Source organism: Xenopus tropicalis, chromosome 3 (genome assembly GCF_000004195.4).
Source record: "Xenopus tropicalis strain Nigerian chromosome 3, UCB_Xtro_10.0, whole genome shotgun sequence".
NCBI classification, from domain to species: Eukaryota; Metazoa; Chordata; class Amphibia; order Anura; family Pipidae; genus Xenopus; species Xenopus tropicalis.
In genome coordinates this window covers 33,903,128-33,920,520 of record NC_030679.2, presented here as the reverse complement: position 1 = coordinate 33,920,520, position 17,393 = coordinate 33,903,128, and the positions used below count along the sequence as shown (strand labels likewise).

Genomic DNA, 17,393 nt, shown 5'->3' with positions numbered 1-17,393 from the left:
TGCCTCATTTTTAATTGTCAAGATATTGAAACTTTTCATGTAAAAGAAAGCTTGAATTGCCCCAAAGGTTATGTCAGAGAAACCAGTTGAATACTAACAGAATAATCGTAATGCATACACTTGCTGCATAGTCAACTACTTTTCCTCCGTATTCTCTACTGTCTAATTAATTCAAAGTATTTTTCCAAGATTAATAAGATGTTCACTGCGCTGCTCACAAGAGTGCTCACTTTCAAACAGAAAAAAACTCATTGTATTTCCATAAAACTGAAAATAAATGGTAATATACATCTTTTTAAGTTACTTGCTGGTTCTTGCAGATAGCCATATGAGCCAACCCTTTATTAACATATTCTGGTGCTTCAGTAGGTAAATAATAAACAAGCTTCTCAACTGCTAATGAATTCTGCCTGTCCCAAATAGACAAAAGATTGTATAATATGTTTTTTTTTAATCACGTCAACTTTGACTTCTAATCTTCCTCAAGATGATTGGTAACTGACCAATTTACAATCATTAAGTTTCCCTTGGGGGGCAGAGATAATTCTAAGCTACATTCATACATAGCTATACGATTACAATAACCACTTGAAAAGCTAAATTCAGAATTTACCTTTACTGCAGAATTGCATTAAGTAAATGTAAGCTTATTTGTGAGCAAATCAAAGCTTATTTTTTGACCTAAATAAGATCCCAAGAGAGGATACATCCCCGACTGTCCTGTGAATTTCAGTGAATGTTTCTTTAGCAGGGCCTGGCAGACCTTCATGGTTAATGAAGTCTGCAAATGTAAAAAAAAACCTTTATAAAGAATGTAATATATTTTTAGTATTACTATCAAAGCAGTATCATCAGTAGTTTAGACTAAAGTAATTTCCAAAAAAAAGGATGCATCAAACAAAATTGGATTAGAAAACTTGGAAATGATTGACGGGCTGTTAAAAAGAGAGTAGCAATTGTTTAAAAGAAAGAAAAGGAGGCATTTATGACAGGGTTGACATGTACATACCTTGTTTCCTGTTGCCTATGTTTTTTGTGTCACAATAATAAGATCTCTATCACATTCACACAAACAATAGGGTCAATGGCACCAAGATTGAGTTAACCTTCCTGTAGTTTTCTGAGGTAAGGGAGGATACCAGAATACCCAGGAGAAAACCACAAGCAGGCAAGGAAAGCATTAGGGGCACCAAGCCACCATTTCAAATATGTCAGACAGTAATTGCAAGTTTCATATGTACACATGATACCCCTCTTGCACAGGCCACCCTGCCCCATAATTACTGCATCGAGCCACTGTTACTCCATTCCTGGTGCCAAATCCCAACAGAATTTTCTAAGATCAGGAATTCCAACCTCCAACAATAGGACACTAAGGGAAAAAATGTTTTCTATCATGTTTGGCATCAAAGTACGAGCTCTCGCCAGTTTAGGGTGGCCAGGCCTCACATAAAATTGACCACAGATATGAAAAAGACATCCAGCAGAATAGCAGTGATTCAGTGTAACAGTGATTTAAACAGCCATGCATAATACATTCATGTAGCATGGAGGTAAGAGACTGTAAGTATTAACCTGTTTATAATCAGATATTGATCCTTCATTAACCAGAAGATTAGATGAAGTTGGCCAGACAGTTTCTTTAGGGCTATGGCATTCGTGGCTTTTGATTGCCTTGGGTCTCCCAGCTGTGCTTCCCTTTTCAAGAAAAAAATTGAACATATTCCATATACATCAAGAAACCATTCCCTCAATGGCCAGAAGATCATGTACTATTCGTGTTCAGTGTTTTCTAATTATCTTTAATATTTTAATACCCTTCTAAAATCCAAAAGGAGCCTTTCAATTACTGCTCTCAACAGTTTTCCTCTGAAAGGTCAAGTCTGCTTAAGTACAGTAGTACTCAGATGATTGCATTAAATTTGTCTCCATTGCAAATGTAGGCTAGAGTCCTGTGCGAGATGTGCTTGCCAGCGGATTATTCCATTTGGATATGTTAGCTGAACAAAAAACAATTATATTTTGAAATATCCCAGAAAATGGGCTATGCAACAAACATTGCTAGTATTTTGTTGTACTCAATAATATTGTTATATTTTGTCATGTATAAAAAATGTATTTTATGCAAAAAAATGATGTCACTATAGAATAGGTAAAATCCATTATCTGCAAAGGCAGTGCCTCCAGCCTACTGTACTACCCTCCTACACTCATTTCTCTAATGCAATCACAAAACTAACATTTCCTCTGTTAGAAATATTTCTAAAAAAAAGTATACCAATTTCACAGGAAAAAAATACCTCGTAAAATGTTGAAAAATATCTCTAATTCTAGATGAAACAAACAGAAAAACATACAAGAAGATATCTCCAAAAAATTAATGACCACCTCTATGGACATGGGCATTCTGAAATATAACTCATTTGTTTGTTTCTATCCTTGGGACTTTTGTACTGGAATTCATACTAGCAAAAATAAAATGTGCCCAAAAAAATGTACCTGGCATTATATGGCAAAATTACACTTTTCCACTTTTATCATAAATGTGTTACTATCCCTTTAATAAATCCTCCACTGCCTCCCCACTGACCTCCATGCCATCCCGCCTCTCCGTAGAGCCCAGTTTTGAACCTGTGCTGAAGTCCAACTCATTTTCTTTCCCTGGTGTCCCAATAGACAATTCTTCCCATTGAGGGCATGCCAAGCTCCCAAAAAGCTGGAGTATTGTTTACCTTTCTCCTCAGCCTTTTGGAACTTTTGCCCGCCTCTCAAGGCCTGACATGAAATACTGGGGTATCAGGAAGAGGAGCTGCTGTCAAATCAGTAACAAGGGTCTGCAAGGAAGCATGGAGGTAAAGGGTACTGGTAAGTTTGTCTTTAAAATGGTCATAGTGACACATTCCTGATAAATGTGGTAGGTGTCACCATCATGGCAAAGGCATGTGAATATTTCAGGATAAGGGAATTAATATGGTTCGGAGATGAGTAAGTAAAGTTCAATGTCAGACTGGGATGCTAAAGACCCTCCAGAAACCATTGGACCATAGGCCCACTCTCTGTTTTTCCCCAGCTCCTTATTCAACCTTGTTATTGTCCTGATGCTATTTCTTTGCATACTGGTCTCTACCCTTCCATTTATTTCTCTTGTTCGTTCCCTTAAGAAATAGAGAATGACAATAATAAAGGCTTAGGAGTTAGGAACAGAAGGACCCACTGACACCTGAAACCACCTAGTGATTCTTTTGGTTTGTTAGTCCAACTAACACACCAGAAAAGTGAATTGCATTTGTTGAGCTGGATGCAGAGCCAGATTGAAATAATTCATACAATTATTCCATGCACAGGCTCCTAAGCTTTAATCTCATATTTTCTTTTTTTTTGCAAGATATATACAATTGATGTCCATGACCCTTAGAACTGTACCTTCTTTGCAAATGAATTGAAGCATTCATTTCTTCATTCTACTGTCTGTTATCGAGAACATATTTTCAATGTTAAAAGCATTTGAACACTTTTTTTTTATATGTTGTTAATAAGAGCTCTGGTATTTTTATTTTCTTTGCTTTGAAAACCAATTTGCCCTTTTTATTTGCATGTTAATGATGTGTTCTAGTCAAACCTAGCTATGTTTTCCTTAAGGAAGGACATTGTCCTTGTACTGTACAAAAAGAAAAAAAAACAAACAAAAAAAAACACATTTCTTTATTTTTCCTCTCAGATTCTGTTCAGGATTGTCCTCGAAATTGTCATGGTAACGGTGAATGTGTGTCAGGGGTCTGCCACTGTTTCCCAGGATTCCATGGAGCAGACTGTGCAAAAGGTATTGTTCAACTTGTGTTTCAAACATAATGCTTACCAGCTAGTACCGGTTTTATCAGATAAATTCGGAGACTGCCAAGGCAGTCCTGATCATTAAGTTAGCAATATCTACAAAAACTATATTATTTCCTGCAATTAGTCGGCAGAAAAAAAAAGGATATAGGGTGACGCAGCCTAAAAAAATGGTGTAAATTGTTTTGTTAGTTAATTTGCAATTTATTTCATTAGTAAGATGTGACAGGAACCTAATCTAGTAGGTACTTGGGTTCAGGGTTGGACTGGGCCGCCGGGACACCGGGAAAAATCTCGGTGGCCCAGACCGGACCCTTGCCCACGCCCCTCTGCCCGACCGCTCCTGCCCCGACGCGTTAAATTTACGCGCTCGGGGGAGGATGTCGGGTGGGGGGCCCTGCTTGGGACCCCCCAGCCGGACCCTGCTTGGGTTTGGCATACATTGCTTTTCTTTTGCCACAAGCTCTCCAGCATTCGTTCCTTTAAAGTAAGGTTCTCGGGTGATGCAGAAGAAAAGATGAAGCAAAAAAATTGAGGAGATAAAATGGACAGACTAAATTGCAACACACAGAAAATAAGATTTAATAAAAAACAGGTAATATTTTGAGACCAATACGCAGAGAGACAACTAGCAGTGAGATGAAGCCAGTAAGTGTTGGCAATAATGAACATGAACAAGCAAACCTGGCAAGTACCATTACGACAGGTATGAGACCTGTTATCCAGAATGGGACTTTCTAGATAAGGGATCTTTCTTTATTTTCAATCTCCATACCTTAAGTTTGCTAAAAAAAAATCATTTAAACATCAATTAAACCCAATAAGATTGTTTTGCCTCCAATAAATATTAATTATATCTTAGTTGGGATCAGCAAGCTACTGTCATATTGTTACAGAGAAAACCAAAATCATTTTTAAAAACTTGAATTATTTGATTAAAATGGACTTCCCCTAATTTGGAGCTTTCTGGATAATGGGTTTCCAGATAACAGATCCCATACCTGTATTACAGATTGAAAACAGAGAAGTCTGATATATATATGTAATTTCATCCATTCATTCACACAGAATTTACTTTACTTGAGTCTGCAATATCAGCTTTTGAATGGTGTCAGTGGTGTAACTTTGCAAATGTTTTTTTTCTGGATCCCCCTGCACTAAATTGCAAGACCTGTGATGCACACTAAATTGGCTGTCATCTTCTTTTTCCAGAAATAACCTACACATGTTGAAGTGCACTGTAATACAACAATACACTAAGGGGCACATTTACTAATCCACGAATCCGAATCACGAATGGGAAAAAATCGTATTGGAAATGAAAATTTCATAAGATCGCAAATATCACGAAAATGCTTACGAAAAAATCGTATTAGTCACGATAATATCATATTGGCGATCCGAAAGTCGCAAAATTTTCGTACCGAACAATTGTTAACAGTGGTAAAACCTTTCCGATTATTTCGTGCGCCATCCGAAATAGTTGTGCGGACGCCCGAAAAAATCGGCGAAAATACACTCCCCATATTATATGCACCTGTATGAAAAAGAATCCAATAGAAATCAGAAAGACACAAGGGATAAGGCAAAGTAATGCACAGGCAATAGTAAGACAAGCTACTAGAACTTGCAGTATAACAAAGTGAAGCAATGGAATACCACAAGGCTTTCTGAGAACAGAATGTAGGGAAGCATAATTATGTGCAGCAAGCAGAACACATGCCACAGTCACACATGGATTTGATGCTAACCGTCTAGTAAATTAATTAGTTGACAACCTAGTTAGGGGTAAGTTCAGGCACTGAAGCAGTGACAAATGAGAGCTCAACATGTTATATCTTAATTAATAATACATATCATTCCCCTGTAACACCTTTTCCATGTATCTGCTCGGGTCACAATGTAAGTGGAACCCAGGGTATCACACCTTTTCCTATTTAGCAATATGGTTTCCATTGCATGATACAAGGTTTAAGATCTTAGTACAATAAGATCATAATTTGTGACTTTGTACAACTGAAGCAGGGCATGCATCACTAGTAAATGTAAATACACTGTACTGGATCTGTGTGGTCTACTAGATACTCTCAATGTTGCTCTGCTCAAAAACATAATAGTAGATAAGGCAGAATTATTGTTCTCCCACTTGGTCAAGTGCAAAAAGATAAAACATGCCATACCATCCTGCATACCGCACTGCTCTCCTCTCATTTGACTTTGTGTAGGAAAGAGACTCTATTAATACACTAGCACAAACAATTCACTCCTATTTCTGTCGGCAATATGTGTTCTAAACATATCAAATAAATGCTTATACGTATTATAGGAGTGCAAATCAACTATAAGTAATGTGCATGCTGTAGAGTTTAGAAGATGGATCTGTTAGAGACCTATCACTTTTTCCACCATAAAAGTCAAAGTCTGTGCTGCCTGAAGCTGATTTAGAAAAACTTGAGGTCATTGCCTACCTAGGCTTTTTATCTTAATTGTGTTTCTATGTCTTGGAGTGCTATCATCACAGACACACAAATTCAGATACGCTTGTCCCTTTCTCCTCTTTTTGTTAGAGTAGAGAATAACAGTTGTGATTAGATTTACAGTCTGACCCACGGTTAACGAGAATCTCCGTGGCAGCTTCTCTGTGAGAGACATAGAATGGAGTGTGTTATGAAAAAAATACAGAAATATTTGCATGATAGCAGTGAGCTTTACTTTAAGGCAATCCTTCTGCACAAGTCTACCTAAAGACTTTATAGGTCATATAGTACATTATAGCTTTAAATATTATATTATAGTGAAATATTGTAGGGCAACTCAATAATAACAGATGGATATAGTTTGTTTCTACAAGTATTGGACACCAGGGTTGCCAGATAAGGGAATGCCCCTGAATTTGGAGAGCTACCTGATCAGACAGGAGGGGTATGTCAGGGTAGAACTGTAGTTGAGACTGAGGGCAGTAACCTCACCTGTACCTCTCACAAGTAGTAATGAGCCTGTCCCATTTTGCTTCACCGTAAAATTCACAAAATCTGCAAAACATGTTTGTCGCTCAACTTTTTTGTTGCCTGCATCTTTTTTTTGTCGCCCGTGTCTTTTTTTTGTCACCTGTGTCTTTTTTTGTCGCCCGCATCTTTTTTTTTTCAGCCGCATCTTTTTTTTTCAGCCGCATCTTTTTTCAGCAACCGCGCCTATTTAATGAGACCATGGCAATTTTGCCATGTCTACGCACATTTTTACAGCCGACTTGGATTTCTTGAGTGCTATTCTGATATCTACTGGGAGCTGCTATCTTGCTCCCTTCCCATTGTTCTGCAGATCGTCTTCTGGGGGGGGGAAAGGGAGGGGGTGATATCACTCCAACTTGCAGCTCAGCAGTAAAGTGTTTATCATAGCACAGGTCACATGGCTGTGGCACCCTGGGAAATGAAGAATATGGCTAGCCCCATGTGAAATTTTCAAAATTAATTATAAAAACATCTGTTTGCGTTTTTGAAAAATGAATTTCAATGCAGGATTCTGCTGGAGAAGCGCTATTAACTGATGGGTTTTAAAAAAAGACATGTTTTCCCATGACAGTATTCCTTTAAGATCTATCTTGGTGAAGTGGAATAAAAGGGAAGAGGGGTGCAGCCACCCTGTGGACTGAGTTTTTTAAGAATACTTAAACATCATGCCAGTTGTTGCTTCAGAAATCTCTTGTCAATATGTCTGTGTAAGTTAGCTACATCTGTCCATGCATATGTAACCACATGTCGGTGTATGCCTCATTTCCCTGTACTTAACCATTCTCTTAACAGAAATGAGAATCTAAACCTGCCAGTGCTAATGTGTAGGTTAGAAGTGTACGGTAATTTAGCATTCTATCCAAGTCATCTGGTTTGTGCATAAGTCATCACAAAATGTTGTCTCTGTCAGATACAGAAGCAATTAAGGCTGTGCATTGCAAACATTTTTTTTTTTCTTATATTAACTACAGATTAGAAATAAACAAAGAAATAGCATTTGCTCAGAAAGTATAAAAAAGGTGAACCTTTGGGGCATGGGCACACATGAGTCTCTATAGTTAAGGTGCAGAACTATTTGGCAAACAGGTCACACTTGGACAAACTGTGGCTTAATGCCTGTACTTGAGTAGACAAATATCAGAGCATTCTTTATCCATCTGACACCATGTATTCAATGTTGAGCAAAACCTGTATGATGTGTGCAACGTACACAAAGCCATGTTCTGTAGCATAATTATGGCTTAGTGCAGGGCTAGGTGCTGTGAAGCTTCTTAGGGTAAGTTTATCAAAATTCAAACATTATTCCTGATTTTTCTTGCCGAAATTTACTCATGAGAAATGCCACAAATGCTTTTAACTTGTTCTGTTCAGGGTAAATTAATCATGTATAGGACCAGATTCAATTTTATTTGATTTGAGAAAAGCCTATCTCCTAATTCGATTCCAGATATTCCCATAGAGCCAGATGCAATTCAATGAGAAAAATGTATTTCACTTTTTATCATATGAAATCTCTATTGAACTGGGAAAAATGGATCTGATTTAGGAGAAACGTTATTTATTATTGTTATTTTTACCATTACATTTTTAAAAAATTGTGCAAGGTTCTTATATTCTCCACAGCTCTTAAAGGGGTGATTCAGCTTTCAGTTAACTTAGTAAGTTATAGAATGGGCAATTCTAATCAACTTTTCAATTGGTCTTCAGTAATTTTTTTTATAGTCTTGAAATTATTTCCCTTTTTCTTCTAACTCATTGTAGCTTCCAAATGGGGGTCACTGACCCCAGTAGCCAAGAAACAATTGCTAAGTGAGGCTACAATTTTATTATTATTGTAAATAATAATAATGGGCGCAGTCATGGCAAAATAGGTGTGGGTGACAAAAATAAAAAACAGGCGACAAAAAAGTTGCGCGACAAACATGTTTTGCATATTTTTCACTGTTTTACAAATTTAATTGATGTGATATATAAATCTAGGTGCTAGCGTTTCAAAAATCCCCCCATAAGAGGATTATATATATTCATTCTCTGTCTCTCATCTAAACCATTACCCTGTTGCTAAGGTAATTTGGCAACTAGTGATGAGCGAATCTGTTCCGTTTCGCTTCGCCGAAAAATTCGCGAATCTTTAAAAAGATTATTTTGTCGCGCGGCTATTCTTTTGACGCCTGTGACAATTCTTTTTTTATGCCGGCGACAATTTTTGGACGTGCAGCGAATTTTTCCGCGGCAAATTTTTTCATCCGTTTCGCGAAACAATCCGCCAATGGCGAAACGCGTAAATTCGCCGCGAATCCATGCCTGGCGAAACATTTCGCCCATCACTATTGGCTACCAAATACCAGCTGAACCCCAAACTACAGAAAATTGAAACAAAAATTTAAATAATTACAAACATGCAAATAATAAAATATTAAGACCAATTGCAAATTGTCTCAGAATATACACCATGCTAAAAGTTAACTCGAAGGTGAAAACCTTTAATAATTCTTGAGTAAGTGGAGTGCTACCAAGATTTCTATCATACAAACAATGATGTGCCCATTGGCTTGAAGGCATCTTGTCAGCAATGTGCAAAATTTTGAAAAATAAGAAAAAAACTTCTTTCTGCAGGATAAAAACAAAACTACATTATCTTCTTGACCTTTGGTAAATGATCCTTTAGTGATTTGTTCTATGGCAACAAACCACTAAAGTAGAATAAAAAGTAGAATATAAAGGGTTACAGCTGTGTTAATGGTTATCTGGATTGATTGACAAAATAAAAGAGATATGAAGGAAAACTTCAACAGGCAACAAGAATGTGTCTGGGCATCTGAACTACTGTTGTATTTCTCAATATTCTGCTCATCAACTTCTAGAAAGGGACATGCTAGCCATGAAAGTGATGGGATAGAAGGAAATATAGAAGGAATATTGGCAACATGGAGCCATCCAGCTGTTGCTGCAAATCTTTGTAGTTCCCACATTTCTATAAATTATCAAAAGTAACATTTTTCATGTCAGACTACCTATAGGTATGGGACCTGTTACCCAGTATGCTCGGGACCTGGGGATTTCTGGATAAGGGATCTTTCCCTAATTTGGATCTCGATAACTTAAGTCTGCAAAAAATCATTTACATATTGAATAAACCCAATAGGCTTGTATGGCCTCCAATAAGGATTAATCATATCTTAGTTGGGATCAAGTACAAGGTACTGTTTTATTATTACAGAGAAAAAGGAAATCATTTTTAAAAATTAGAATTATTTGCTTATAATGGAGTCTATGGAAGATGGCCTTTACGTAATTCTGGATAATGGGGTTTTGGATAAGAGATCCCATACCTGTACCAGAGTAGTAGTCCCTCTAATTTATTAACTTCAAACTGCAAGTCAGAGGAGATCAATTTCTATGGCAAGATTCTATGTTAAGAGACTTTAATAAGAATTACAAATAACCATTTTTACAAAGAGCGAGGCTGCCATTCATTGACAAACCTTTGAAAACCAGTGAAAGATTGACTCCAGCCATAGTGAAAAGATAAAGAATCCCATTGCAACCCAACTCCATAATACCTATATGAGAATAAATGCCTAGTATAGACACTGACTTATGACTTATAGCTTAGTCACATATTGGTGCAATTGATATCATTTGATAACAAGAAAATTGAACACAATATATCCCGGCATGTAGGATAACTAGATAGTGTGCTCAAGGTGGCACCTCAAGCATTGCAGATGTATACTTTTTGGTATTACACCATTTGAGTTACATGGACCCTTACGAGTTCGTTATCCTACCAAATTAAGCATTTACATGCTTGCCTACAAATGTTAGGCTGAGCTACCTGTACAAATTCCATCCTTATATGCAACTATATGTTCACAGAATGTTCTTTCAATTTGCATTTATATAAGTAAGAGGTACTATACTGTTCACCTATTCAAAAGATATGGTACTGAGTTGTTTATTATTGTTATTTTTGCCCATTACTTAAATTATGTATGCTCACAATAGATCTGACTAATCTCCACACATCATATCTTCCACATCTGATTCATGTGATATTTAAATCTTAAACATACTCTATCCAGTTAAAGGGAGATTACCTCCTATATCTGTGTTCTGTAATTACAAAGGAAATAAAGAAGAAGCAAGGCAACAGTCCTGGTTTCAAAGGTGAAAATCATCTCCCTTTGTTCCTTTTTCAAAGAATATATATTTTAGACATTTAAACACGTTATGGTGTTTTAAAAATGAAATGTGATTTATATACAGTAAAATGAGCAAAACCATTACATTTCTTAGTATGCTATTAATCACAGTCTGATACATGTTACTGCAAGAAGGTTTAAAGCTTAGTTTAATGCCATTAAGACACAGCTCATTCCTGTAATTTTAAGTTAAAAAGTACACATGCAGAGCTAATGGTCAACTAAATTGGAATCAATACCAATAAAAAGTGCAGTATTTCCACTCCCTGTTACTTGTCATAACTTAGGGGCACATTTATTACTGCACGATCTGTCCGATTCTGATTTTTTCCTACTGAGCATATTTTCTGTGACAATTTCGTACCTTGCGCGACTTTTTCGTACAAAATTGTATTGTCGGATTCATTCAAGCTTCATTATCGCGACTTTCCTTGGGCCAGGTTGGAGCTGCAGAGTGCCATTGAGCCCTATGGGAGACTTTCCTTGGGCCGGGTTGGAGCTGCAGAGTGCTATTGAGCCCTATGGGAGACTTTCCTTGGGCCAGGTTGGAGCTGCAGAGTGCCATTGAGCCCTATGGGAGACTTTCCTTGGGCCAGGTTGGAGCTGCAGAGTGCCATTGAGCCCTATGGGAGACTTTCCTTGGGCCAGGTTGCAGCTGCAGAGTGCCATTGAGCCATATGGGTGACTTTCCTTGGGCCAGGTTGGAGCTGCAGAGTGCCATTGAGCCCTATGGGAGACTTTCCTTGGGCCAGGTTTGAGCTGCAGAGTGCCATTGAGCCCTATGGGAGACTTTCATTGGGCCAGGTTGGAGCTGCAGAGTGCCATTGAGCCCTATGGGAGACTTTCCTTGGGCCAGGTTGGAGCTGCAGAGTGCCATTGAGCCCTATGGGAGACTTTCCTTGGGCCAGGTTGGAGCTGCAGAGTGCCATTGAGCCCTATGGGAGACTTTCCTTGGGCCGGGTTGGAGCTGCAGAGTGCCATTGAGCCCTATGGGAGACTTTCCTTGGGCCAGGTTGGAGCTGCAGAGTGCCATTGAGCCCTATGGGAGACATTCCTTGGGCCAGGTTGGAGCTGCAGAGTGCCATTGAGCCCTAAGGGAGACTTTCCTTGGGCCAGGTTGGAGCTGCAGAGTGCCATTGAGCCCTATGGGAGACTTTCCTTGGGCCAGGTTGGAGCTGCAGAGTGCCATTGAGCCCTATGGGAGACTTTCCTTGGGCCAGGTTGGAGCTGCAGAGTGCCATTGAGCCCTATGGGAGACTTTCCTTGGGCCAGGTTGGAGCTGCAGAGTGCCATTGAGCCCTATGGGAGACTTTCCTTGGGCCGGGTTGGAGCTGCAGAGTGCCATTGAGCCCTATGGGAGACTTTCCTTGGGGTGACTTTCGGAGCGCCAATACGATATTATCGTGACTATTGTGATTTTTTCGTAAGCATTTTCGTGATATTTGTGATCATCAGAAATTATCGTATCCAATCCGAATTTTACCCATTTCGGGAATTCGGACTTGTGATTTGATGAATGTGGCCCTTAGTGTTTATCCCTTCTTTATCACATAAGAATGTCCTGGCAATTTATAAAAGATTCCCAACAGATCTCGATTAACTTTTTGTCATCCTTGGTAGCTATGTATGGAATATGGGGAGAATGTAGTAGCATTATATCAGGTATGCATCATTAGTAGTGATGAGCGAATCTGTTCCGTTTCGCTTCGCTGAAAAATTCGCGAATCTTTGAAAAGATCCGCGAAACGGCGAAAAATTCGCGAAGCGGCGAAAATGTCGTGCGACAAAAAAAATTGTCGCCCGCGGCTATTATTTTGTCGCGCACGGCTCTTGTTTTGTCGCACGGCTCTTGTTTCGTCGCCCGCGGCTCTTGTTTCGTCGCGCGGCTCTTGTTTCGTCGCCCGCGGCTCTTGTTTCGTCGCGCGGCTCTTGTTTTGTCGCGCGCGGCTCTTGTTTCGTCGCGCGGCTCTTGTTTCGTCGCCCGCGACTATTCTTTTTTGACGCCGCGACAATTTTTGGACGTGCGGCTAATTTTTCCGCGGCTAAATTTTTTATCCGTTTCGCGAAACAATCCGCCAATGGCGAAACGCGGAAATTCGCCGCGAATCCATGCCTGGCGAAACTTTTCGCCCATCACTAATCATTAGTACAAGGAATCTTTTTACAAAACATAATAGAAAATCAATGGTGGTACAGGTATATGACCTGTTTTCCTCGGGACCTTTCCGCAATGGGTCTTTCTGTAATTTGGATCTCAAAAACTGACTTAAAAGACAACTTTCTTTCACTAAAGCTATTCAAAAATTCCCAATAATTTTCTTAGTGAATTTGTAATAAAAAAAAAATTGAATGAATATAGACTGTTTCCCCCTTATATGATCTCTGCAGTCATTACAGATTATTAACACATTAGAAAGGCACAACACTTCACAGCTGGCTCTCGCCACCTCCCATTGTAAAGACACACATACATAAATAATACAAAACTGAGCTCCCAGTCTCACTTACTTCAGTGAATACATTCTAATGTCCTTCAAAAGTGAGAGTCCCCCGTGTAAAAGCAGCGAGCAGGAACAAATTATATTTATGTACTGTTCATCACACCATGAGGCATCCTTGAGTGCTTTAAAATGAGAGAACAACACAGTTTAAACATTTCCATAATGATATACTTTAAAGGATATGCTTTGTGTCTCAGGAGCCATTTGATTGATATATTCTCTTTTGTGGAGACAATGTTTATAGCTGATAAGGATTATACTGTGCTTCTCTCTGCAGTAGGTTGCTGTGTTGTATGTCTGTCATACTGTCATTTAGAAACCAAAGCACTATACACAAGCATTCCATCATACGGTATTAGTTCATTTAAGAACTTCAGTTTTACTGTCTGCAATCCTGCGCAGAGTAAATCCATATACTTTGTGATGCTGTATGGGCACTTTATAACAAGAGGAAATATTTCTTTTGCAGATTGGGTGTATTTCTATACATATGTGTGATAAAACTTGTAACATGTATAGAATAGACTTCTTTAGATGTTGAAGTTTGTAGACGATTGGGAAGTTGCCATAAAGCTTCCATCACTCAAAAGGAAAAGGATAATGAACTGTTATATATTATAATTAACTATGATATGTGAACTCTAATGATAAAATAATTACATTGCAGGACCATGTTCCTCCCTGTATCAGTGTTTGCTGTATATTGCAAATCATTGTATGTTACCTAGTCTACCTGTGCAATATACTGTATGCCTACAGTGTGTCTCCTGCATGGGGGTTTTCTAATATGTAATCTAAGAACTTGCCTTTTACCCCCTTCTTTCTGTACATTGTGATACACAGCATCATTCATTGTTCCAACTAACTTTTATTAGCATAAATGTATTTATTTATTCTACCATAGGAGGCTATAGAAACTAACTCACCAGAATAGGAGGCTAATACATTTGCTATATGCCAGAGAGCATTATAAATTTGGCATGACTTCATGTGTTAATCTTTGTTATTCTGCTGTCTGTGTGTACCCAATAACAAATATTTGATTCTGCAGCCATTATTTTTAAGCATTCTTAGATAATAGTAATTGTTGACTAGTAATAAATGCAATGTTTTGCAGTATAGCTCGAAGCTCACATAAAAGAGGGTCTAGCAGCTTACTAGTTGTGTTTATTGTAGCACTTAGCAGTTAAGCTATATTGATTTTACATTATAATAAGCAGTCTGTTTCAGTTAATATCTGATGTGCAAATTATCTTTTTTTCCCTTTAGAGGAATTTGTAATATGTTCAATCATTCATGCTTCCTGACCTCCATAATAGTTGTTACTAATGCACTTTAGGGATCATTTATTATTTCTAGGCACCCATTAGCCTGCAAATCACACAGTGTTTTTGTTCCGGGTCCTCTGAGCGTCTATGTCAGGATGGGAACAAAGTACAGCTTTCAGGAGTGCAAGAGACCTGGACTGGAGTCCACCTGACGGGAGTAGTTTTATGCCTAAAACCATTTGTTGTAAATACAATGAGGATGTATAGGATTGAGTGACACTGTGCCATTTAGATTTGCTGAAGATGTTGCAAAATGGGAAATTCCACCAAAATTTTGCCGAATGCATTGCCAAAATTGCAGTTAAGTCCTGCAATACAATATACATTACCCTACCCTGTTAGATGAGCTTTTTTCCACTATGCTACCACTGTTCTTAATAGGAAATAACTGGCCCCAATATTGCCAATTTCTGCCGAACACACCACATCGATAGCTTATAAAACAGACAGGGGGAGAGCTCTAATCTGATTGGTTGACGTGGAAGGCAAAGGGCCCAAAATAATGACATCTGCATTTTTTCAGTTTTTTTGTGAAAATGCACAATATCTGCCACAAAAGTGTATGAGGTGAAAATTCACTCACACCTACCCTTTTGCACTCTGTGTGGGAAAAGTGCAAATTCTGCCTGCTATTCAATGCAATCAGGAAATCTTTATACCTAATTCAGGGAGTAAAGTGCATCTTGCCCCCTTTTGTAAATAAGTTTTTTTTTATCTTTCAAGTTTAGTGTTATCGCTTTTCCAACATGGCAAGCAATGGTTGCAGTTTTATTAGTGGCAAACCTTGAGCTTACAGTTGTATTTCAGGTCCATACATCTAGCCATTTGCACAAGTCTTTATATTATATAATACAATGATGTTTCTTCTAGCAGTCATTAATGATGCATGGCATGGGGGTTGAGGGCATATTCATTTTATAAGCTTTTTATATCTCTCAGACATAAATAACTTATTGTTTCAGCTATGATATCACTTTGAGTAGACATAAATGCCAGCCAAATTTATCACAATCTTCATTTTAATAATGATTTTGTAAATGTCAATGTAAATGTGAATGTTGACAAAGTTAAAAAAAAATCAGATTCACCTGGAAGTAACAGCTGGGTAACAACTGATATTTATTTCAAAACGTTTAATAGTTGAACCTTTTTGTTGTTTGTAGCCTTATTTAAATGTTGCATTTTGTCAAACCTAATCATTTTGGCATATGTGTGTGCTTATTTTTTTGTCATGAAGCATAACTGTGGAATACCAAATAATACACTGCCTTTTCCTACATAACAGTTCCAATTTCTGCAAGCTGAACCTTACTTCAGTTCCACCACCAATACTTTAAACAGGACACCAATTAAAGAGGTGTCTAAAGGGGGCCACACACATGGCGATTTGCGACCATCAGTCGCACGAAAGATCGTTAAATCTGCCACTAAACTTCAGGGCTGAAACGGCAGATAAGGAGGTAGAAACAATAGGATTTCTACCTCCTTCTGCCGGTTCAGCGATGAAAGCAGATTTTGCTCAGGTGCCTTCTATGGCGCCCGATCAAAATCTTTTAACCTGGCCGATCGGCGAGTCGGCCGTTATCAGCAGCCTCCTGCGATATTGGTCGACTTGCCGACTTGCCATACACGTACCGAACGAGGTTTCGTACGATATTATCGGTGCGTGTATGGCCAGCTTTATGCACATGCCTGCTGCCTCCTGCTCCAGTGGACATGTGCAGTAGACAGCTCTTTGACTTCCTATTCAAAGGAAACAGGAGGGGAGGAGCTTCCCACTAGATGAGAAAGTTACTGAGTTTACTCTAGGTTTCAGTTTCTATCTTAGAAAGGAAATCAGACTCAGTGTTGGGAGAGCTGTATGTCATTTTGTGGGCTGTTTTGTTAGGGATTTTAAAATAAAAATTTTACTTAATCTTTAAAACACATCCCTTTGTTCCAAGTTCATCCCTTAGTCACAGTCATCTGCAAATTACTTGTTGTCTGAATATATTAATTACATAGTTGCCTTACAGCAGGAATCCCCAACCTTTTTTACTTGTGAGCCACAATCAGATGTAAATAGTGTTTGTGAGCAACACAAGCATAAAAAACGTTCTTTGGTGGTACCAAATAAGGGCTGTGAATGGCTATTTGGTAGCCCAATGTGGACTGCTGGCCTGCAGGAGGCTCTGCTTGGAATAAAACTCCTGTGTCTCTGTGCTTCCAAAACTTGCCTCCAAACCAGAAATGTAAAAATGCGCACCTACATTGATGCCAATAGGAGCAACATGAGTTGCAATTATTTTATAAGCATCCTCAACAATGCAGGAATTCCGAGGAAAAAAAACACTATATTATTGGAAAAATATATGGTAGTTGAGCTTGAAATTGCACTTTGTTCCACTGCACTTGTCATAAATAATGACCAATAATGTTGTAACCTCTACAGATATGTATATATATATATATATATATATATATATATATACACACCCACTCCTGGATTCCAGGTACCTCTTCTAGGCAGGTTTCTGTCTG

General features: G+C 38.4%; 1 protein-coding gene across 2 annotated transcripts in view; it reads left to right on the top strand.

Annotated features, from left to right (window-relative positions):
* The window catches only part of tenm2 (teneurin transmembrane protein 2), a 712,086-nt gene that overhangs the window by 544,645 nt on the left and 150,048 nt on the right, over nt 1–17,393 (top strand). For both annotated transcript variants that reach the window (XM_031898791.1, XM_012959675.3), the window contains exon 9: nt 3,719–3,820. In XM_031898791.1, coding sequence (XP_031754651.1) covers nt 3,719–3,820 — 102 coding nt within the window. The remainder of the gene's footprint in view (nt 1–3,718; nt 3,821–17,393) is intronic.